A 23910-nucleotide genomic window follows, 5' to 3' on the forward strand; every position below is an offset into this window, starting at 1 on the left:
CTTTTTTAGGGGGGAATTTGGTCACATGGAGAAGCAGAAAACAAAGTATAGTGGCTCGGTCAAGTGTAGAGGCTGAATTTAGATCCATGCCTCTAGGGATGTGTGAGTTACTATGGCTAAAAATTTTGTTGAATGATTTTAAGATTAAGTGGACAGCATCGATGAGGGTTTACTGTGATAACAAATCGGCAATTAGTATTGCCCATAATCCAATCCAACATCACAGAACAAAACATGTTGAAGTGGATAGAAATTTCATTAAGGAGAAATTGGACAGTGGCCTAATTTGTACCCCTTATATCTCCTCAAGTGACCAATTGGTGAATGTGTTAACTAAAGGACTACCAGCAGTTGTGTTCCACAGGTTGATGAGCACGATTGGGATGTATGATATCCACTCCCAATCTTGAGAGGGAGTGTCGACGATGAAGGACCAGATCTTGTCCTTATTCTCCGACAAGATCAAATCAGCGTTGATTGGCAATGATTATTATTTGTTTCCTAAAACATAGAATGTATCTTCTAGAAGATGGATTGTTGTATATTTCTATTAGTGGTTGTATCTTTCCATTATTTGTCGTATCCTACAGTTATATAGGTTTCTAAAATGAATCATGCTACATGTACATCATTTTTGTACATCTTGGGCTACACAAAGGGTATTATGACCAAAATACCCTGCGCCTCTCCGTGAGCCTCACGCGCCTCTATGCGCCTCATGAGGGGTTTTTTGTCATAATACCCCATTTTGTAGCCCAAGGTCTACAAAATGGGTGTACCAATAGCATTTTCCTTCTAAAATTAGGTTTGGTAACTTTCTTATTTGGTTTCTTAGAAACTTCCTAATTTAATAGGAAGTCTTGTATATAGTTTGATCTACCCTTCAAAGGGGAATAAGATTGTAAAACCATCTTTCCCACGTCTTTCTTGACAAGGAGGAGATTGCAAAATTAAGAAGTTTGTTGGGATCATTAGAGAAGAAAACTGGGATAGGTACTTGCACTCTCACCTTTATAGTTATGTCTTCCTCTCCTCATGTCCTTCATGCTTCGGATATAGCCCTTCCAAATGCCTGGATAATTGACTCAGGAGCCAAGATCATATGACATGTTCTTCCCACAGATTTATCTCTTATACACCATGTCCTTGTACTAGGAAAATAACCATTGCAAATGGCTCGATAATAACTATGGCCGGACAAGGGGATGTCCTCATAAATGATCAACTCACCCTAAAAATGTTCTCGATGTGCCTAAGCTATTCACCAACCTTGTGTTAATCCAAAAACTCACCATAGATTCTAATTGCAATGTAATTTGTTATTCATCCTTTTGTCAGTTTTAAGAATAGGGCGCAAGGAGGATGATTGGACATGCTAGAGAGAGAGAGGTGGTCTTTACTATTTTGAAGAACCTAGTGGACAGTTTAATAAAGAGAGAGTTTTCCCTCTATCATTCATTATTGAGTTGTCCATAAAGACAAGCTTTGGCTTCACCATCTTCATCTTAGTCATCCCTCTTTTAGTGTTCTTAAATTAATGTTTCCTTTATTGTTCAAAAGAAGTTTGGTAGAGGATCTCGAGATCCATATTCCCATATTTTCATATTTCCATATTCCTTTTCTAGGAGATCCTATCTCTATCTTGACAATTTCTTATAGGTTGTATTCTAGGTGTTTGTGTTTCCTAATTTCCAAAGGTTATGGTTAGGGAACTGCCTAATTTAGAGATTAGTTTATGTTCTTCTCTTCATTGACCAACTATATATAATTGGGTAATTCTTACCCTAAGTGTAATAGATTGGTTTTACTAGTTACTCTTGACATAGTATCTGAGCCCTAGGTCCATATTCCTGGAATTGAGCACTGCCTTCAGTCTTTTTTGTTTGGTCGTAGCTAGTTTTGGCATCTAATCCACTTTAGTAGCATCCTAAAACCCTTGAACAATGATAGACACAGTCAAATCCAGCAATACAACAAAGGTACCTTTTGTTGGAAGCAGTGTCACAACTTTGGGTGGGGAGTTGCAGAACATGTAGCCAACATATCGACTGAATGGAATGAACTATTTGAAGTGATCTCAATTAATCTGTACGTTTCTAAATGGCAAAGGGAAGCTGAGTCATCTACTTGGAATCAGGCCTAAGAAGGATAATCCTACATATGCAGCCTAGGACGAAGAAGATTCATTGGTCATGTCTTGGCTATGGAACTCCATCCTTCTAGAGATCAATGACATGGTTATGTTCCTAAGCATTGTCAAGGAAATCTAGGATGTAGTTAAACTCATGTACTCCAAGGTCCATGATGCTACTCAAATTTATAAGATCAAGACAAAAGTGATGGCTACCAAGCAAGGATCTCGGTCAATCACCGAATATGCCAACCTCTTGCCAACATTGTGGCAAGAGTTGGACCACTATCAATACATTCAGATGAAATGTAGTGATGATGTAGCTATTCAAAAACAATTTGTTGAGAAAGAAAGAATTTATAATTTCCTTGCTAGCCTAAATCTAGAGTTTGATGTTGTAAGAGTTCAGATCCTTGGAAAGGAGGATCTACATTCTTTAAATGAAACAATTGCAATTGTGTGTGCAAAGGAAAGATGGAGGGGAGTGATGCTTGAGACTTCCTCTACAGACAACTCAACTCTTATAACTGTGAAGAGTCCTAGCTTAGACAAGCAATCTAGAGAGGATAAGAAGCCATTTGATTCATCAGAAATGAACAAGGACTCCTTATGGTGCAACTATTGCATGAAGCCCTGTCATACCATAGAGAAGTGTTGGAAGCTCCATGGTAAGCCTTCTAAGAATGGGCAACTAAGAGGACAAGGACTGGTTTATGTGGCTAGTAGCCAACAACCTACTGAAGGAAAAACTCCAAGAATAGGCAAGTCCAGTGGAGCTCAACCGGGAAGAGATTGAAAAACTAAGAAGTTTGTTGGGGTCATTGGAGAAGAAACTTGGGACAAGTACTTGCACTCTAGCCTTTACAGGTATGTCTTCCTCTTCTCATGCCTTTCATGCTTTGGATATAACCCTTTCTAATACCTGGATACTTGACTCAGGAGCCACATATCATATGATTTGTTCCTTCCATAGATTTATATCCTATACACCATATCCCAGCACATGAAAAAAACCATAGCAGATGGATCAGTAACAATTGTGGCTGATCAAGGAGATGTCCTCATAAACAGTCACCTCACCCCTTAAAATGTTCTCCATGTCCCTAAGCTTTGCACTAACCTCATGTCAATTTAAAAACTTACCATAGACTCCAATTGTATTGTCATTTTTCATTCATCCTTTTGTGAATTTCAGGAACAAGTCACGAGGAGAATGATTAGGCGTGCTAGAGAGAGAGATGGGCTTTACTATCTTGAAGATCTTAGTAGACAAGTTAATAAAGGGAGAGTTTCCCCTCTATCATTCATAGTTGAGTCCTCCAAGTCCAATAAAGATAAGCTATGGCTTCATCACTTTCATCTTGGTCATCCCTCTTTTAGGGTTCTTAAATTGATGTTTCCTTTATTGTTTAAAGGATTAGATGTTGAGGATTTCCGTTGTGATGTGTGTGAGCTTGCAAAACAAAAGAGAGTTTCATTCCCTATCACTAATAAAAGAAGTTCTCTTCCATTTACAATCATCCACAATGATATATGGGGTCCCTCAATTGTTCCTAATATTTTTTGGAGCTCAATGGTTTGTCTCCTTTGTTGATGACTGCACTCGTGTGATTTGGTTATACCTTTTGAAAACCAAATTTGAGGTGTGCACCATTTTTCCAATCTTTTTCAATATAGTTAGAACTCAATTCAGTGTTGAAATAAAAATATTTCGTTCTAATAATGCCAAAGAGTAGTTCAATCAGTCTTTGTCATCCTTTTTTCACGAAAAGGGCATAATTCATGAATCTTCTTGTGTCCATACTCCTCAGCAAAATAGGGTGGTTGAGAGAAAGAATGGTCACCTTCTAGCTATTACAAGAGATCTCATAATTTAGAAGAATGTCCTAAAACAATATTGGGGAAAGGTTGTAAGCCACTCACCTTATCAACCGATTACCCTTAAGGAGTTTTGATTCCCATAGTCCAATCCAACTCCTCACCAAATTCTTTCCTGGGTTCGATGCCTTCAATGGTCTTGCCCCCAAAGTTTTTGGTTGCCTATCTTTTGTCCATATACACACTCCACATAGGGGGAAACTTGATCCCCGTGCACTTAAATGTATCTTTTTTGGGTATTCTTCCACTCAAAAGGGATATAAGTGTTATCATCCACTTGCTAAGAAGTTTCTTGTGTTAGCTAATGTCACCTTTGTGGAAGATAATTCCTATTTAGATCGTCCTTATCTTCATGGGGAGACTTCCTTCTTGGAAGACAAGGACATAGATCTCTTTCTTCTCGACTTTCCTTCCTCTTCAATTCCTTTGGTTTCTAACGCATAGGACTCACAAGACATGATATAGGGGGAGCAACCACCAACTTCATCTTGTCCATTACAGGTGGTATTCTAGAAGGAAAGTGCCTGCTCCTCAACCTATACAGGCTACATTATCTGGTCCTGGTCCTGGTCCTGGTATTACCACAGTAACTACCATTCCCACTCTTGGAATTGAACTTGTCACTAACTCTGATCCAAATGACCTTGATCTTCCTATTTTCATCAAAAAGGGAACAAGAACTTGTACCAAACACCCTCTACACTTGTTCATGTCCTATACAAACCTGTCTCCTAAACACATCTTTTCTCACTAGCCTAAACACAATTCCCATACCTAAGACTTTTTCTAAAGCAATAGGCAATGAGAATTGGAGGAATGCCATGGAGGTAGAGATGGCAATACTGGAAAAAGTCAAACATGGGAGTTGGTGAAACTACCAAAGGGGAAGAACCCAATAGGATGCAAATGGATGTTCACAATGAAGTATAGATCAGATGAGACATTAGTATAGATCAGACGAGACATTAGAAAGGTACAAAGCAAAATTAGTTGCTAGGGGATATATACAAACATATGGGGTGGATTATCTTGAGACATTTGCTCCAGTAGCTAAAATGAACACTGTAAGAGTGTTATTATCTTTGGCTGCCAACCTAGGCTGGAAATTGCAACAGTTTGATATCGAGAATGCATTCTTACATGGTGACGTATATGAGTTAAACAAATGATTTGAATAACTTTTTAGGTGATATGAACTCTATTACTATTAAATTTGTAGGTAACTCTCCAACCAGCTTTACAGACTAACATAATTCAAAACCTTATTGACATGATTTCAGGAGGCATTTACTCACCTATTAGGTGAGCAAAATGATCTCACACAGGAGCTGGCATCCCAAGGACTGAGTATTGTATATGAACTTGGCAATGCATCTATGAAGAAAAATTTAGTAAATGCACTGGTCGGCACACTAACTGGTTCAGGAAAAAGGAAAAGAGCTGTCAAGGTGAGCACCAACTCCTATATCATTTTCTCATATGTATTCTGCTCTGACTTTGGCTGTCCACATAAAAAGAAAACAGAATTGAAACAATTAATAAAAGATCTCAGTTTTTAAAACTTCATTCATCTGCTTAGCTTGTAGAAGATTCAGAGGTATTCCAAGAAGGCACTGTTGGTGAAAGTCCCAGTGGAGGAAAACTTGGCACTTATAAGGAGCTTTGCAATCTGGCAAATGACATGGGGCAACCAGACTTAATTTATAAGTTCATGGATTTGGCTAATTATCAAGCTTCTTTAAATTCCAAGAGGGGTGCTGCTTTTGGTTTTTCTAAGATAGCCAAGCAAGCAGGGGATGCTCTACAACCTCACCTTCATTTATTGATTCCAAGGCTTGTCCGTTACCAATATGATCCTGATAAAAATGTGCAGGTATACATTTCTGTGTTCTTTATAGTAAGGTATATATTGATCAGAATATAAAGTGTGGTTTCTTTTTGTGTTTTGCCAATATTTGATTCACTGCATTCGGTATGTGCAGTTCTTTTTACTTTTCTTTTTTTGGTACGGAAAAGTCTGGCAACAAAATTTAATAAATACTTTTATTCTGTTCTTATTGCTTCTAATCCTTTGCTTTAGGATGCGATGGCCCACATCTGGAAATCACTGGTGGCAGACTCTAAGAGAACCATCGATGAACACTTTGACCTTATTATTGAGGATTTATTAATACAATGTGGATCCAGGCTGTGGCGTTCGCGTGAATCTTCTTGTCTTGCTTTAGCAGATATTATCCAAGGACGGAAATTTGATCAGGTTGGCTTTGTTTTGTAGAGTGAGACAGTTTTATATTTCCAAAATGTTTAATTAGTTATCATTTTAATCTGTTCACCTACTGGAAGGCATAACCTGACAAACTGTTGTAACAGCTCATCTAGAGCTTTGATACCACAACTTGTTGCTTCGTGAGATTTCTTTTTTTTTTTTCTTTTTCTTTTTTTACTTTACCCCTCGGTACCATAACCTGTTACAACCCCACACCCTTTTCTCTTGCCTTGGCTGAATATCATCCTCCAGTGGATGATGGAACAATAGATAACGTGCATGGGAAGCTATTGTCCCCATTGTCTAGCCGTTGGGTGTGTACATGTGGCACAAGTGTGGCTTAGTAGTCCCTCTTCTATTCTTGTTGTGCATGGTGTGAATCCATTTCCTTTCTCCCTCTTTGGCTCTTTTTGCATCTTTAATCAACCTCCAAAAGTGGCTTTCCCACCATCAGTCAACCTGAGTTATTGTAGTAGGAAGTCGACCCCATATTTGATTTTGTCCCTCTATAGTCTAGGTCTTGAACTTTTTGCCTTAAACAGTTGACCTCCGATTGCTTGTAGTCAACCTCCACAATTGACTGGTCATGTTGTGTGAACACCCTGAATCCTCACCCAAGTTTTAACAAGTTTTATACCCAAGATCTTCTCAATAGACTACCAATGTGAGATTGGGTTATAACCAGTGTTGTTAATGAAAGTGAAGCAAGATCGCTACCGGGCAAGCAGCGTAGTTCAAAAATTTTGAACCTTACCCCGATCCCAGCGACTGGATCAACGTCGAAATTATAACATTCACAAACAAAATAAAATAAATCTAACCTTTAGATTTTTAAGTCGTTCGCAGATTCGAGCCGTCCAAGCGTCCGGCCTCTAACTTGTGATATGCAGCGCACGTCCGTTAGCGAGGAGAGTGAAATGGGAGTGCTAGCTCCTTCTCCTAACAAGGCTTGTGAATGGACCGGAGAAGAACGGATTTTCAACTCTTGAAAACCATAAAATAAAAGCTTAATTTGGGCATCCCATAAAGGGCTATTTATAGAGGAACAACCTCCTAGGGTTTTCTAAACCCTAATAGACATGGATTGGGGTAGCCCATTAATCCTAGTTCAACTAGAACCTTATGTGGGCTAATCTTAGTCCAACTAGAAATTAAAGTGGCCCAAATTCATTTATAAAATATTTGGCCCAAATCTAATTTAAGTCTAAATATTTAATATTTGGCCCAAAGCTAATTTAGCCCAAATATAATATTTATTATTTAATATTTGACTCAAATCTAATTTAGCCCAAATATTTAATTTAATTTAATATTTGGCCTAAGTACTTTATTTAGCCCAAGTATTAAATTAAGCCCAAATTATTAAATTAGAAACTCCTTTCTAGTTTAATCAATTGTTATTTTAGGAAACTCTTTCCTTTATGACGACCCCTCGTCATATCAATGTCATTACATCTATTTATTCTTTTCCCGTGAGAACCTACGACGGCACAACTTCTTGCTGAAGTGTCTCACTTAACCATACGTCCGCTCTCCTGGTTTAAGCCAGGGACCATGCCTATTGCGTATGACTCATTAGGCTTCCAAATATGTTGGCAATGTGTCGATACGAACACATAAGACAAGATTGGCCTCTAGCAAGGCATCATGCCTACCCAATTATTCAGAAGAATTCATAATCCGCAAATAACCTTTCACGAGCATGGTTACCGTGTAATTCGATCATCTCGTCAATGTATCTTATGTGATCTCAAGTCTGGCAATGTGTTGCTTGATTATGATCACATGAGTTTTTCTTCGGTCATCTGGATAGCTTCACTTATTAGAAAGTGAATCAATAACTCCTTATCGATCTCTTTCACCATGGTCATGAATTTAAAGTAAATATCCACCAAAGGCGCTTTAGATACATCATCCTCTATCAAGGGATAGATAAGTCCCATCTTGGTTATGCACCCATCTCCATGAGCCTCACGATATGCCCAACAATCGCCCACTTGCAGCCTTTATCTAGGCCCATCGAAACGATGTCAAAGCATACCAATCTTCTTTTGAAATGACCATGATAACCTCAAGTCAAAGGATTAGTTACACCCATCTTGTATGAGAATACCATCAATATATAACCAAAATGGAATCTCATGGCGAGTCATGTCCAGTGACACGTTCTCCAACATTGGTCACCTATATACTTATCTAGGCATCTCCATGTCTATGGGTGTGAGACCCCCATTGCTATCACATAACAAAAACATAGCACATACAAGTCTTACTGCAATTGTCAATGTTCATTCTTGACATTGCTACAACTTGGGACATTTAATGATGTCGAGAAACTGTGATACATCATCTCACATCTTTACATATTAATCATAGCATACATCATATGGACTTCTATCTAGTTTCATCCGATCATTACATTAATAACAAGAAACTAATAGAACGACTTCTTGTAGAATTAAATAACTCTTTATAAATATGATTGCAAATGTCAATGTACAATTTGTCCAATCTGATTAGGTCTAGAGCACCTACACTAACAGTTAAAAGCCCAAGGCACACTAAGGTACAAAGGGTCTTGGAGCCTAAGGCGCAAGGCGAGGCGTGCGCCTGGCAAGTGCAAGGTGCATGCTGACCAAGAAGAAAGAAAAATATACTTCTTAATTGAATAATATGTCATAAAATAGATCCTAATCACATATCAACATTTATGTTATCAAAAAATTCAAGAATTCAACATATATTAAATAAATCACAACATAAACATACTTCATGACATACCTGTAAATTTCAGCAAATTAAATCCCACCATATTTCAACAAATCAGAAAAAGGAATCGACATTTAAACACCACAAATAAAAAAAAAAAAAATAGTATTTGACATATATAATTAAAAGACAACAAAATAGTTCTAAAAATGTCATTAAACTTAAGCAAAACCCACCAAAAAATGTTAGTTTTAAGACTTTGAAGTCAACAGTCAACTTAAAAGAAAAAGTTAAATGATCAACCTTAAACCATTAATAGGTCCTAAATGGCTAAATTTTAATTAGGATTAACTAGATATACATAATAAACTAGAAGAAGAATAAGAAAGAAGAAGAAGAAGAAGAAGGAGAATGATAGCAGCAATGTAAGATTGAGAAGAAGAAGAAAAAGAAACAGGCTAGCAGTAGTAGCAGTGTAAGAAGAAGAAGAAGAAGAAGAAGTTTAGCAGCAGCGGAAGAAGAAGAAGAAGGAGGATAGCAGAAGAAGAAGAAGGAGCAAGAGGATAGCAACAACGTAAGAAGCAGCCGTGTAAGAAGAAGAAGAAGAAGGAGAAGGATAGCAGCAATGTAAGATTGAGAAGCAACCGCGTAATAAGAAGAAGAAGAAGAAGCAACAAGGATTGCCAAAAAAGAAGCAGGCTAGCAGCTACCAGCAGTGTAAGAAGAAGAAAAAGAAGAGAAGAATCAGGGATTGTCGATATGTTACCTTAGCCTGGAGAAGCAATGAAGCACCTCAATTAGAACTGGAAAACTAGAGAAGAACTTGAGGAGTTGCAGTTGCTGCGTTGCGTGAGAGAAGAGAGTGTTGCGTAAGAGAGTTGGAGCCTTGGAGGTGTAGTCTCTTGGCCTTCTAGAAATCAGATGAGCTGGAGCATGATATTTTTGAGTTTTGTTGACTTTTCAATATTGTATTTTATTATTTTCTTTCTCTTTAAGTTTTAACAGAAAAATGTTTAAAAAATAAAACATGCTGAAAAATCAGCTGCGCCTGATGGATGTGTGCCTGAGGGAGGTGCGCCTAAAGGGCCTAGGCACGCCTGGCTGGATCTCGCCTCGCCTAGGTATGGCAAGGCGAGATGGCTGTGCCTTGAAGGGCCTTGCGCCTAGGCGCGCCTTTAACAACACTGAGTAAAAGTCATATTGTTTAAGAAAGGGGGAGAGTTGTCTCTTGAGGCCTATACTGATGCTAACTATGCAAGGTCGGTTGTTGATAGAAGATCAACATCGGGGTATTACACATTTGAAGTAGCTAGACACTACTTCAAATGTGACTTGGAGAAGTAAGAAACAAAGTGTTGTAGCCCGATCAAGTGTTGAAGCAGAGTTCAGATCAATGGCCCTGCGAATATGTGAATTACTGTGGATCAAGATACTCTTAGAAGACCTAAAACTCGAGTGGAAAGAACCTATGAGACTCTACTGTGATAATAAATAAGCTATTAATATTGTTCATAATCCGTACAACATGACCAGACAAAGCATGTTGAAGTAGCTAGACACTTCATAAAAGAGAAACTAGATAGTGGCTTGATTTGCACCCCATTTGTGCCTACTGGCGATCAACTTGCAGATATTCTTACAAAGGGACTTCCTAGCCATGTGTGTCAGAGATTATTGAGCAAGATTGGAATGCAAGACATTTACTCACAATCTTGAGGGGGAGTGTTAGAGGATCCCGAGATCCATATTTCCATACTCCTTTTCTAGGAGATCTTATCTCTATCTTGACTATATTTTACTGGCTGTATTCTAGGTGCATGTGTTTCCTAATTTCTGTAGGTTATGGTTAGGCAATTGCCTAATTTAGAGATTAGTTTATGATCTTCTCTTCATTAACCAACTATATATAATTGGGTAATTCTACCCTAAGTGAAATAGGTTGGTTTTACTAGTTACTCTCGACAAAGTTCTCTTCTATTTGCAATTATTTACAGGAACATATGTGGCTCTTCAACTGTTCCTAATATTTCTAGAGCCCAATGGTTTATCTCTTTTATTGATGACTGCACTCGTGTAACTTGCTTATACCTTTTAAAAACCAAATTTGAGGTGTGCACACTTTTTTCAATCTTCTACAATATGGTCAAAATCCAATTCGGTGTCAAAAGTAAAAGGATTTCGTTATGATAATGCAAAATATTATTTCAATCAATCTTTATCATCCTTATTTCAAGAAAAATGCATAATTCATGAGTCCTCTTGTGTTAATATACCACAACAAAACAGGGTGGCCGAAAGAAAAAATGGTCATCTCCTAGCTATCACAAGAGCCCTTCTACTTCAAAAGAATGTCCCAAAATTGTATTGGGGAGAAGCAGTTTTGACAGCCACTCACCTCATAAACAAACTACTCTCACGGAGCCTAGATTCCCACAATTCAATACAACTCCTCACAAAATTCTTCCCAAGTTTCAATGCCTCCAATGGGCTGCTCCCAAAAGTCTTTGGTTGCATATCTTTCATCCATATACACACTCAACATAGGGGCAAACTTGATCCATGTACTCTCAAATGCATCTTTGTTGGTTATTCTTCCACCCAAAAGTGGTATAAGTGTTATCATCCTCCCATAAAGAAGTTTCTTGTGTCCGTTGATGTCACCTTTATTGAAAATAATTCATATTTTGATCATACTTATCTTCAGGGGGAGACTTCATTCTTAGAAGACAAGGACAATGATTTCTTTCTCCTTGAATTCCTTTCTTTGAGCCAATATTCGATTCCTATTCCATCACTTGAGTTCCAGTCATCCATTCAAAGTGACTCATAGGAAATGATGAAGGGGGAGCAACCACCAACATCGACTTGTCCACTACAGATGTATTCAAGAAGAAAAACACCAGCCACTTAACCTAGCAAGCTCCATCATCCAAACAGGGTCCTAATCCTGATGCCACTGAGGTAACCACTATGCCCAATCCTAGTGTAATTGAACCCAATCAGAGTGATCTTGACATTCCTATTGCTATCAAAAAAGGAACAAGAACCTTTACCAAACATCCCCTATACTTGTTCATGCCCTATACAAGCCTGTCTCCTAAACACAAAGCCTTCCTCACCAGCCTAAACACAATTCCCATACCCAAGACCTTATCCGAAGCATTAGGTAATGAGAATTGGAGGGATGCTATGAAGACAGAGATGGAAGTACTTGAGAAAAATCAAACATGAGAATTGGTGAAATTATTGAAGGGAAGAACCTAGTGGGATGCAAATGAGTATTCATAGTGAAGTATAGACCAGACATGTCGTTAGAAAGGTACAAAGCAAGATTAGTTGCTAAGGGATATACACAAGCATATGGAGTGGATTATATTAAGACATTTGCTCCAGTGGCTAAAATGAACATTGTGAGAATGCTATTATCTTTGGCTACCAACTTAGGCTGGAAATTGCAATAGTTTGATGTCAAGACGCGTTCTTACATGGAGACCTTGAGGAGGAGATCTATATGGAAGTATCGTCTGACTTTGAATCAAAGACAAGGGAAGATGTGGTGTGCAAGTTGAAAAAGGCTCTATATGGATTGAAGCAATTACCGAGGCATGGTTTGGGCGATTCACCAAAGTAATGTGTGGTATGGGGTACAAACAGAGTAGGGTGATCATACTCTATTTGTAAACCACGTAGTCTCAAGGGGAGTGACTGCATTGCTGGTATATGTGGATGATATCATAGTGACTAGAGATGGTATGGAAGGAATGGAAAAATTAAAAAGTTGTTTGGTCGAAGAATTTGAGATTAAGGAGCTAGGCAGGTTGAAATATTTTCTGAGTATTGAGCTTGCACACTCTAGGTAGGGTATCTTCATATCCCAACAAAAATACATCCTAGACTTGTTGACTGGAACTAGTAGCCTGGGAAGTAAAGCTGTTGATACACCCATAGAGCCTAATCACCAACTTGGAGATGTCCCAGAAGATGGGGCAGTGTATAAAGGGTCCTATCAAAGGCTTGTTGGAACTTGGAGGACTTATTTACCTGTCACATACAAGACCAGACATAGCTTATGCTGTGAGTGCGGTAAGTGAGTTCATGCATAATCCTAAAGAAACACATCTCAAAGCAATACACAAGATTCTGCAAAATATTTAAAGGGGACATCAGGCAAAGGAATATTGTTTAAGAAAAAGGAAGAGTTGTCTCTTGAGGCTTATATTAATGTAGACTATGCAGGGTTGATTGTCGACAGAAGATCAACATTAGGGCATTCCACATTTCTAAGAGGTGATCTTGTGGCCTGGAGAAGTAAGAAACAAAATGTTATAGCCCAATCAAGGGCAGAAGCTGAGCTCAGATCAATGGCTCGGGGAATATATGAATTACTATGGCTCAAGATAATCTTGGAAGATCTAAAAATCAAGTGGAAGGAACCTATTAGGCTCTATTGTGATAATAAGTCAACTATCAACATTGTTCATAATCTGGTACATCATGATCGGACAAAACATGTTGAAGTTGATAGACACTTTATAAAAGAGAAACTTGATAGTAGCCTAATTTGCACCCCATTTGTGTCCACCGGTGATCAATTTGCCGACATTCTCACAAAAGGACTTCCTAGCACCGTGTGTCAAAGATTAATAAGCAAGATTGCAATGCAAGGCATTCACTCATCATCTTGAGGGGAAGTATTAGAATATACAATTTTCTTTCCTAGGAAACTATATTTTCGGTTGATTATATCACAGGCTGTTAGGGATTTGATTCAGTTTATTCTTTCCATTATTTGTTTCCTAATTTCAGTAGACTCGATTATAGGAAATTAGGTTTAGGGAATTTCCGATTTTAGAGATTAGCTTTCTGTTCTATTCTTTATCTACCAACTGTATATATTTGGGGAATGCTTCTCTAAGAGAATATAGATTGGATTACTGGTTTACTTTTGAACAATAACCATAAGTATGCACTTACCTCAAGTTAAGACTTAGTTTCTTCAAGCTTCCTTTAGCTTTCTAGCAGACCTTTCTTATTTCTCAGCTCCTTTCTCGCTTCCCAGCATAACTTCCTTACATCCTTCAACTTTCTCACTCTAAAGCTCTTTCTTATGGAGATCTTCCCACTCTCATTTCAGTTTTCTCTTGAAATAAAAAAGGTCTGGCCTATTCATAGGCAAGGGAAACAGCCTACTTCTCTGCTGAGGCAACTGAGTGCATGGCAGCCTGTAAAGAAACAACTAGGGCAGAAATAAAACAGAGAGAATGAAAGATAGGACTCAGCTGATAGAAGAATAATCAAGCCTCAATAGATTCGGAAGATGAGCTGCCTTTAAATAGACAGCTCAACCGCTTATAACAAGATACACATAGGCAGCCGCTAACTGAAAAAGGAACGAACTGAAAACTAACTGAAAATACAAAGAGCAATATACATATAGCTAACTGAGAGAAAGAACATGAACATGATATTTAAACTACTCACACTTCCCCTCAAATCAGACTCCATAGAAGTTGAGTGACCAAGTGTGGAGAATGTAGCAGCAGCGGTAGAACCAGCATGGACAGGAGACAACACCAAACCAAGTCTTGCGTGTAGAAACTTAAACCTGTCTCTAGGCAGTCCTTTTGTAAGAACATCAACCACTTGACTAGTTGTAGGAATATATCGAACCTCTACTTCACCATTTTCCACCTTCTCGCGAACAAAGTGAACATCAACTTCAATATGTTTGGTTCGAGAATGAAAAACTGGATTCTCGGACATACTTTTGGCAGCTAAGTTATCACTCCACACAATAGGAACAGCAGCACACGGATAGCCTAGCTCTTGAAACAATGTTTTCAGCCACATCAACTCAGTCACACCCAAAGCAATAGCGCGATATTCAGCCTCTCCTACAGACCTAGCAACAACAGTCTGTTTCTTGGAACCCCAAATAATGAGATTCTTGCCAAAATAAACACAAAAGCCACTGGTAGAACGCCGAGTCACTTTGCAGCCAGCATGGTCGGCATCCGTGTACACTTGTAAGGACAAATCATCTTGAGATGGAGAGAAAACCAAACCCAAGCCAACTGTGCCCTTTAGGTATCGAAGAAGACGCTTACAAGCCAACCAATGCTGCACCTTAGGACAAGACAAAAATTGACTAAGCTTGTTAACTGTAAAAGCTATGTCCGGGCGAGTATATGTCAAGTATTGCAGTGAGCCAATGAGAGTTCTATACAAAGAAGGATTGAAAATTAGTTCTCCTTCATCTGTTAAAGAAACTCCAGCAGCCAAAGGAGTACCACATGGCTTGCCATCATGCATAACAGCCTTTTTCAGTAAGTCAAGAACATACCTAGTCTGAGTTAAGTAGATACCACTGCTGTCTCTATAAGTTTCAAAACCCAAAAAATAGTTCACCGAACCAAGAGTTTTAAGAGCAAAATGTGTGTCCAATGCTCTAATACATGATTTAAGTGCATCATTATCAGAACCAGTGAGTAGAATATCATCAACATAGATCAACACATAAAGCACACAACTAGCAGTCTTCTTAACAAACAAAGATGCATCTGACATAGCACGAATAAATCCCCATGACTGTAATGCTGTCCTCAGCTTCATATACCAGGCTCGAGGAGCTTGTTTGAGGCCATATAAAGACTTTTGCAACTTGCAAACATGTGTAGGGAACTGAGAATTAACAAATCCCTCAGGTTGAACCATATAAACTGCTTCATTTAAGTCTCTATTGAGAAAAGTATTATTGACATCAAATTGTTGGATGTCCCAACCATAGGTAACTGCCAAAGCAAACAAAACACGAATGGTTGGTGCCTTAACAACCGGACTAAAGGTTTCAGCATAATCTACACCCGGGGTTTGATGAAATCCCTTAGCAACCAGCCTAGCTTTGTACTTAATAATAGAACCATCAGCATTATATTTCACTTTAAACACCCACTTACAGCCAACCAGATTCATATCCTTAGACATGGGAACCAAATCCCAAGTATGATTTTTCTGTAAGGCTGTATATTCTTCATGCATGGCCTGAACCCATCGTGAGTCTAAAAGGGCCTCACTAACAGAATTAGGTTCAACAGAACTCACTAAGGCATGAGGAGAAGGAGTAACTAACTGTTGAGACTTGGATCAGGTGACCATAGGGTGAAGAGAGGGAGCAAAAATAGGTTTGGAGGTCTTAGGTTTAGACGGAGGTGCAGATGAAGAAGCTGGATTAGATGGCAACTGTTGTAAGTGTTCTACAACCAGAGAGGAGACATTTATGTGACTATTAGACTGTGTGGGAACCGGAGCTGATGCAGTCGAGGGACACCATGAAGAATTAGAGCGAGTGAAAATAGGTTCTAGAAATGCAGTAGAATATCCGTGAGAAACAGGTGAGGAAGACAATGAAGAAGGAGAAAACAAAGAAGGATAAGGAAAATCACTAGGATTAAAATGGACATGCCGAGACACATATACTCTCCCAAATGAATGCAAGCACTTGTAACCAACTTGAGTATGACTATAGCCAAGAAAAACACATTTGGCTGAATGAAAATCAAACTTATGTTGATTATATGGACAAAGAAAGGGAAAATAAGCACAACCAAAAGGTTGAAGAATGAAGTAATTAGGTTGTTTATTATATAGCAGTTCAAATGGTGTCAAAGACTTGAGGGAAGAAGAAGGAAGCAAGTTAATAAGATGAACTGCTGTTTGAAAGGACTCCACCCAAAACCGAAGAGGCATACAAGCACGAGACAACAAAGTTAATCCCATTTCAGCGATGTGTCTGTGTTTACGTTCAGCGACACCATTCTGCTGATGAGTATGTGGACAAGTAAATCTAGATTGGATGCCATGAGTTCAAAGATAAGGCAAGAAAGCTCGAAATTCCCCTCCATTATCAGTTTGCAAAGCTTTAAGCTTAGTGTTGTATTGAAGTTCTGCAAACTTATGGAAGACAGTGAATGCAGACAAAGCATCTGATTTAAGCTTTAGGGGATATATCCAAGTATACCGAGTGTATGCATCAACAAAAATGATGTAGTACCTATAGCCTTCTAGAGACAAAATGGGGGCTGGTCCCCAGAGATCAGAATAAATTAATTCCAAGGGTTTAACTGCAGTAATGTCATGACTTGAAAAAGGAAGCTAGCTTAACTTTCCAATTTTGCAAGAATCACAAAAGGACAAATCAGAACCTGAACAAGAAATTCCCATTTTATTCAACACAAACTTGAGTACATTCATTGAAGGATGTCCCAGCTTATCATGCCATTGTTGACAAATTTGAGTGTGTTGCTGAACAGCATTTACAACATGTGGGAACTCATGACAAAATGAGTTTGACCTTGTACACATAGCTAGTTTATTACATGTTTTTGAAGGAAAAACAGAAGAAACTAAAGAAGTGTCTAGAGATGAAGCAGGAATGTTGGCACCAGCAGAACAAGATGCTGGAGTCAAACGATAAAGCCCATCCTTAAGGTGTCCCCGAAGCAGCACCGGTCCGAAAGCCTTGTCCTTAATCAAACAAACATTGGAATCAAATTCAGCTACCACATTATAGTCATGAGTAAGCTGAGACACACTAATCAAATTTTTCTTCATACTAGGAACATGAAGAACATTAGATAATGGAAGGACTAAATTTGGTTGAGATTGCAAATAATTGGTGCCAACATGATTAATAGGAAGTTGCTTACCATTGCCAACAGCAACTTTGTCGCCACCAGTGTAGGGAGCATGTAAAGAGAGGTTGTTAAGGTTGGAGGTGATGTGATTAGTTGCTCCAGAGTCAACAAACCATTTTGAATCGGGAAGGGAAGGAGAAGCTGTAAAGTTGTTAGGTGTGAAAGAATTAGAAGAACTACCTTAGTGAGTGCCTTGTGTTGAAGCCATATTATTAGTGTAGTTCCCGTTAGAGTCACTAAAGGAGGCCATGTAAGCTCTTGAAGGAACTTGATTCATAAACTGAGGCTGAGTAATAAACTGTGTTGGATTACCACCATCAGATCTGCCAAAACTTGTGTTTGATGGCCGCTGGAATGTTTTATCAAATCGATGATAACAGCGATCCACAAAGTGGCCTGGCTTACCACACAACTAACAGTAAATTCTCCTATTTGAATTCCTCCCTCGACCTCCTCTTCCTCCTCTATTACCATATCCATTTCCTCTCTGAGACGAACCTCCTCGAGTGCTACTGAAATTATAATTCTGAGCAGAAGGCATTGAAGCCACATTGACATGCATGGTAGAGACCGAATCAAAATTGGCAGTGGAGTTTTTGACTGAAAGTCTTTGTTCATGCATCAATAACAAATATTGGACCTTTTCCAAATCGACCTCATCCATTAATAAGGCTCACAACTGTCTCATACTCCTGATCTAAACCATTAAGAATTGTAAGCAACAATTCTTTATCATTAAGTGGTTCACCTATTGCTGCCAAAGTGTGTCCGACTGTTTTAATCTTGAGAATGAAATCATTTATAGACAGAGTCCTTTTTCATAGATCTTAGCTGCTGTTTTAATTGAAAGGATTTGGCTATAGTTTAGCGAGAGTACAAACTTTCTAGAATACTCCATACCTCAACCGATGACTCACTATGAATCACCTGAGCAAGGACCTCTTGATCGATTGTTGAGAACAGCCATCCCAATAGAAGCTGATCGGATCGAATCCAGCTCAAGTAGGCTGGATTAACTTCCGTTTCTTCACCATCGGAAGGAGCCAGAAACTTCATAGGAGGTGTCGTTTTATTGAGAAACGACACTAGATCGAATGCACGCACCGTAGCAAGAACTTGTGCCTTCCAGAAAATATAATTGCTGAAATTGAGTTTAATCGGAATGAAATTCAACGCCTTACCAACAGACGAGAAGTCCAACTGAGATCCAGTCGATAATGAAGAAGAAGAACGAGGAGAGGGAGACGAGGGAGAATCGAGAACATGATTGGAGGCCATCGACTATTTCGAACCGAAGCTCTGATACCATGTAAAGAAACAACTAGGACAGAAATAAAATAGAGAGAATGAAAGATAGGACTCAGCTGATAGAAGAATAATCAAGCCTCAATAGATTCGGAAGATGAGCTGCCTTTAAATAGACAGCTCAACCGCTTATAACAAGATACACATAGGCAGCCGCTAACTGAAAAAGGAACGAACTGAAAACTAACTGAAAATACAAAGAGCAATATACATATAGCTAACTGAGAGAAAGAACATGAACATGATATTTAAACTACTCTAACACAGCCTGGCTGCCACTTGGCTCTTGTTTGGTGGCATTTTCCTGCAGAGACAGCCAGCTATCTGCTTCAACTGAAGCACCTGCCACCCTTTTGTCTTTTTTGTTGCCACCTAGCCATAGATGCAAGTGTTCGTGTAGGTAGGAAGACACCTCACCTGTATGCTTCAGCAATTCAGCCACCTCACCATGTTTCTAAAATCTTCTACAGATTCCCTATAGCTGGAACCTCACTAGTTCTTGCTTAATTAACCATAATCCCCTTATTTAATCCTTAATCCAACTTCCTCAATTCTTAACCAAAATTACTAATTTCCATATCATTGGAATCCTCTTTTTATGCCTAATAACATATTAAAAATGCAGATATTTATCCCTTAATCTAGTCCCCAAAAACTGATTTTAAATTCAGCTGCTTACCTGAGGTTTTTCACTTGCTTGGCTTGCCACCTTAAATATTTTGTTTCAGAAACTGTCTAATAATAGCTCCTCATGTTTTGAAGTGTCAGGTACCCTCTTCCTATGTTTATTAATAAATTTATGGGGTGTCACAAACAGAACGCAATCTCGTTTGAGAAAGAGAAAGACAGACAGACAAAAGAAACCATCACCAATGGTGCCATAGGCAAACTCAAGCAAGAATCAAAGAGAGAGTAAAGAAAGATATACATACAGAGAGAAAGGGCTTAGTGATGATGAAACCCATCTTCTTTAGCAAATGACAACCTCTTTTATGCCTCCTTCTCACCTTTCCTATCTTTCTTTCACGCTCTCTGGTGGAACCCAACAATTGCTAGCATTCTTGCAAAGAAACTATCATTTGGGTTGTGAGAGAAAGAGAACTAGGTTAAGCCATGGATGAACCTCTAAACTAGTTTGGCCACGTCCAAAATTCAGGAGAGATTTTAAAAAGGGAAAATTGGTCATTTCACCGTATCTTTAACCACAGGAGAGGTCTATGTCATTTCCAAGAATGCATAGGTATCTTGTGCCACATGAATTAGCTAACAACGCCAACAACAAATTCTATGTCAAGTCTAGTATGTGACAAATAGATGAGCCTCCTAACTAACCTTTGGTAGAGGCTCTTATTTGTTGTTGCATCCTCTAGGCTATCACCAAGTCGATGACTAGGCTCAATAGGTGTTTCAACATGTCTGCACCCTAGCTTGCCTATGTCTGTCAGTAAATCTATGATATATTTCTGTTGAGATATAAAAATCCTTTGTTGAGAATGGGCCACTTCAATACCCAAAAAATACTTCAGCTTGCCTAACTCCTTTATTAAACACTTCTTTAGGCTTTCCATTCCTTCCAAGTCATCCCCTATCATTATGATGTCATCCACATATACCAATAAATTGTACTTTTTCGAAAATATAATGTCTTATAAATAGAGTATGATCACCTTGACTTTGTTTGTATCCCAAATTGAGCATAGCTTTGGTAAACCTTCCAAACCATGTCCTTGGAGATTATATCAAGCCATATAATGCCTTATCTATCTGTATATAGCATCCTTTCCTACACTTGGACATAACCCAAGTGGAACTTCCTTATAAATCTCTTCCTCTAGGTCTCCATGTAAAAAGACATTTTTCACATCAAATTGCAGCAATTTCCAATGAAGATTAGCCACTAGAGACAACAATATTCTTATGGTGTTCATTTTTGCAACCGGAGCAAATGTTTCAAGATAATCTACACCATAGGTTTGGGTATAGTGCTTAGCAACCAACTTTGCTTTATACATTTCCAATGACCCATCTGAGGTATATTTAACTGTAAACACCCATCTACATCCCACTAGTTTTTTTTCCTTTAGACAAGCTTACCAGATCCCATGTCTTGTTTTTTTCAAATGCCTGCATCTGCATCTGCATCTCCACCTTCGTAGCATTTTTCCAATTCTCATCACTTAATGCCTCTAGACATTGTTTTTGGTATGGGAATGGAGCTTATGTTAGTAAGTAGAGCTTTATGACTATGGGATAGGATTTTGTAAGACATAAATAGGTGTAGAGGGTGCTTTGTGCATGCTCTAGTTCCTTTACGATTAGCAATAGGAAGTTCACTATCACTTGATTTAGATGGTTCAACAATAGGTTCAATCTCATTAGGAGAGGTAGAAGGAGAAGTAATTACCTTATTATGACCAAAGTCAAGAATGGGGGTAGAGTCTGATGATTTAATAGGTATCGGATAAGCAACTGGTCCCTTTCTTCTTGAGTATACTTGTAGTGGACGGTGGGTAGGCTCTTAAGTTGGTCCTTCCTGCATCAATTCTTGTGTCTGGGAGTGATTATTAGACACAAGTTGTAAAGGTGGAACAACAGGTTGTAGGGATGGAACAGAGGGAATAGATGAGGCTGCAAACTCAGGAAGGAAGAGATCGCTGGCCTTATTTTCAGGTACTGAGGTCTTCCCCTGAAGAGAAGGTTGAGCAAAGTACTGATTTTGTTCAGTAAATGTAACATCAGTTGATTCAAAAAACTTCTTGATTGGGGGATGAAAACACTTATACCCTTTTTGAGTAGATGAATAACCAACAAAGATACATTTAAGAGCTCTAGGATCAAGTTTTCTCCTATGTTGAGAGTATAAATGTACAAATGCTACACATCTGAACACTCTAGGAATAAGGCCATTGGAGATTGAAAACTATGGGCTTTGTGAATTAAGGTTTCTTGAAGGCAACATGTTAATAAGATGGGTAGCAGTTAAAATAGCTTCCCCTCAGTACTATTTTGGAACATTTTTTTGAAATAGAAGGGCTCTTGTAATGGCAAGACGATAACCATTCTTCCTCTCAACCACCCCATTTTGTTGAGGGGTATTAACACAAGAGAATTCATGGATTATATCTCTTGCTTGAAAATAGGGAGAAAGGGACTGATTGAAATAGTCTTTAGCATTATCAGAACAAACTCTTTTAATATCAACATTGAATTGAGTTCTCACCATATTATAGAAAATTGGAAATATGGAACTCACTTTAGATTTATTTTTCGAAAGGTAAACCTAGATGACACGAGTGCAATCATCAATAAAAGACACAAACCACCGAGCCCCAGTGATATTAGAAATAGGTAAGGGACCACATATGTCACTATGGATAAGAGCAAATGGAGAAGAACTTCTTTTCATACTAACTAGAAAAGATGTTCTTTTATGTTTTGCAAGTTCACATATTTCACAATGAAAAACCTCTCCAACTAATCCTTTGAATAATAAAGGAAACATCAATCTAAGAGCATTAAAAGATGGATGACCAAAATGTAGGTGTTGTAACTAGATTCTTTCTTTACGTGACTTTGAGGACTCAGTCAGAAAAGATAATGGCAAGAACTAAGCTGCCCTATCCTCCTGTCCACTAGATTCCTCAAGATAGTAGAGACCATCTCTCTCTTTAGCATGTCCAATCATTTTCCTCATGTCCTGTTCCATAATTTCACAATAAGAAGAATGAAAAACCACCCTATAGTTAGAATCTGTGGTGAGTTTTTGAATTGAAATAAGATTAGTGAACAACTTGGATACATGCAGGGCATTTCTTAGTATGAGAGAGTCATTGATGTAAACATCTCCTTGGTCGGCTATTGTGGTTTTTGTGCCATCAGCAATGGTTATCTTTCTATTGCTAGGACACACTGTATATGAAATAAATTTCTGGGAGGAACTGATGAGGAACGCCAATTATTAGAGTATCAATGCAAGGGTTTAATCAGATTTTCAATATTTTTTCGAAAAATTAATAAAATGGCAGCAGAAACATAAACCAAAATCAACTTGCAAGACTCGTTTCGATGTCCATATGCTATCCAAAATTAAACCATGCCATAGGGGGTTTAGTAGGTATACCTTTCAACACTTAAAGGTCAATGTAGAGGTTGAAATCCTTCTGATGGCAGCAACTCCTTGCTCCAAACTGCTTCCGAACAATCTTTCAGTTAGACCAAACCATTTCCCGAAAACACGGGAGGCCTAGTTAGTCCACGCTCTAGTGAGATAGTGAATCCCAACACTCTTTCTTTGTGCTAGGCAGAGAGACAAAGGGAGATTAGGGCTGGAAATGAAGTGGGTTCAAATCAAAGTGGCTTCTCAAGCTTGATAGTCTCACAATCAAGAACAATAAGCTACAATAGCTATGAGGAAGTAAGGGGAGCAATGGAAGGAGGGCAATCAGAGGGTCTTTCGAGCTCTGAAGATAGAGAAGAATTCAGGCTAGGGTTGAGAGAAATTCAATGCTACTAACTACCTTGCATTCTCAACTTGCTTATATATGCAATACCCAAAACCCTAGCTGCCTAAATATTCTCACAACAGACAAGGGACATGGAAATCGTGCTGGGAACATGGAGGAGACCAAGAGGACGCACGTCGTCCTCCTCTCGTTCACCCTTGCCATGTGCCCCAACCTTTCCGCCTCACGAATTGATAAACAATCATGCAATTTGTCAACGCAATCGACAGAAACTGTGAATAGTTCATCTTGGAACGGTCGATAGTTCCCAAAGGCTATTGACCATTTTGGTCCCTTTATCAAAAACATCCACAAATTGCATCTACGTTCGCTATTAATTCTTAATAGCACTTTCATTATCTCATAATGACACTAAGGCCCTCGTTAATACATAACGGCATGCACATCAACTCTCGACGATTGCTC

General features: G+C 38.6%; 1 protein-coding gene across 2 annotated transcripts in view; it reads left to right on the forward strand.

The window, feature by feature from the left end:
- LOC127810408 (uncharacterized) overlaps positions 1–23910 on the forward strand; it is a 122538-nt gene that overhangs the window by 60565 nt on the left and 38063 nt on the right. For both annotated transcript variants that reach the window (XM_052349889.1, XM_052349891.1), the window contains exons 21-23: positions 5290–5457; positions 5589–5882; positions 6090–6266. In XM_052349889.1, coding sequence (XP_052205849.1) covers positions 5290–5457; positions 5589–5882; positions 6090–6266 — 639 coding nt within the window. The remainder of the gene's footprint in view (positions 1–5289; positions 5458–5588; positions 5883–6089; positions 6267–23910) is intronic.

Source organism: Diospyros lotus, chromosome 1 (assembly GCF_014633365.1).
Source record: "Diospyros lotus cultivar Yz01 chromosome 1, ASM1463336v1, whole genome shotgun sequence".
NCBI lineage: Eukaryota > Viridiplantae > Streptophyta > Magnoliopsida > Ericales > Ebenaceae > Diospyros > Diospyros lotus.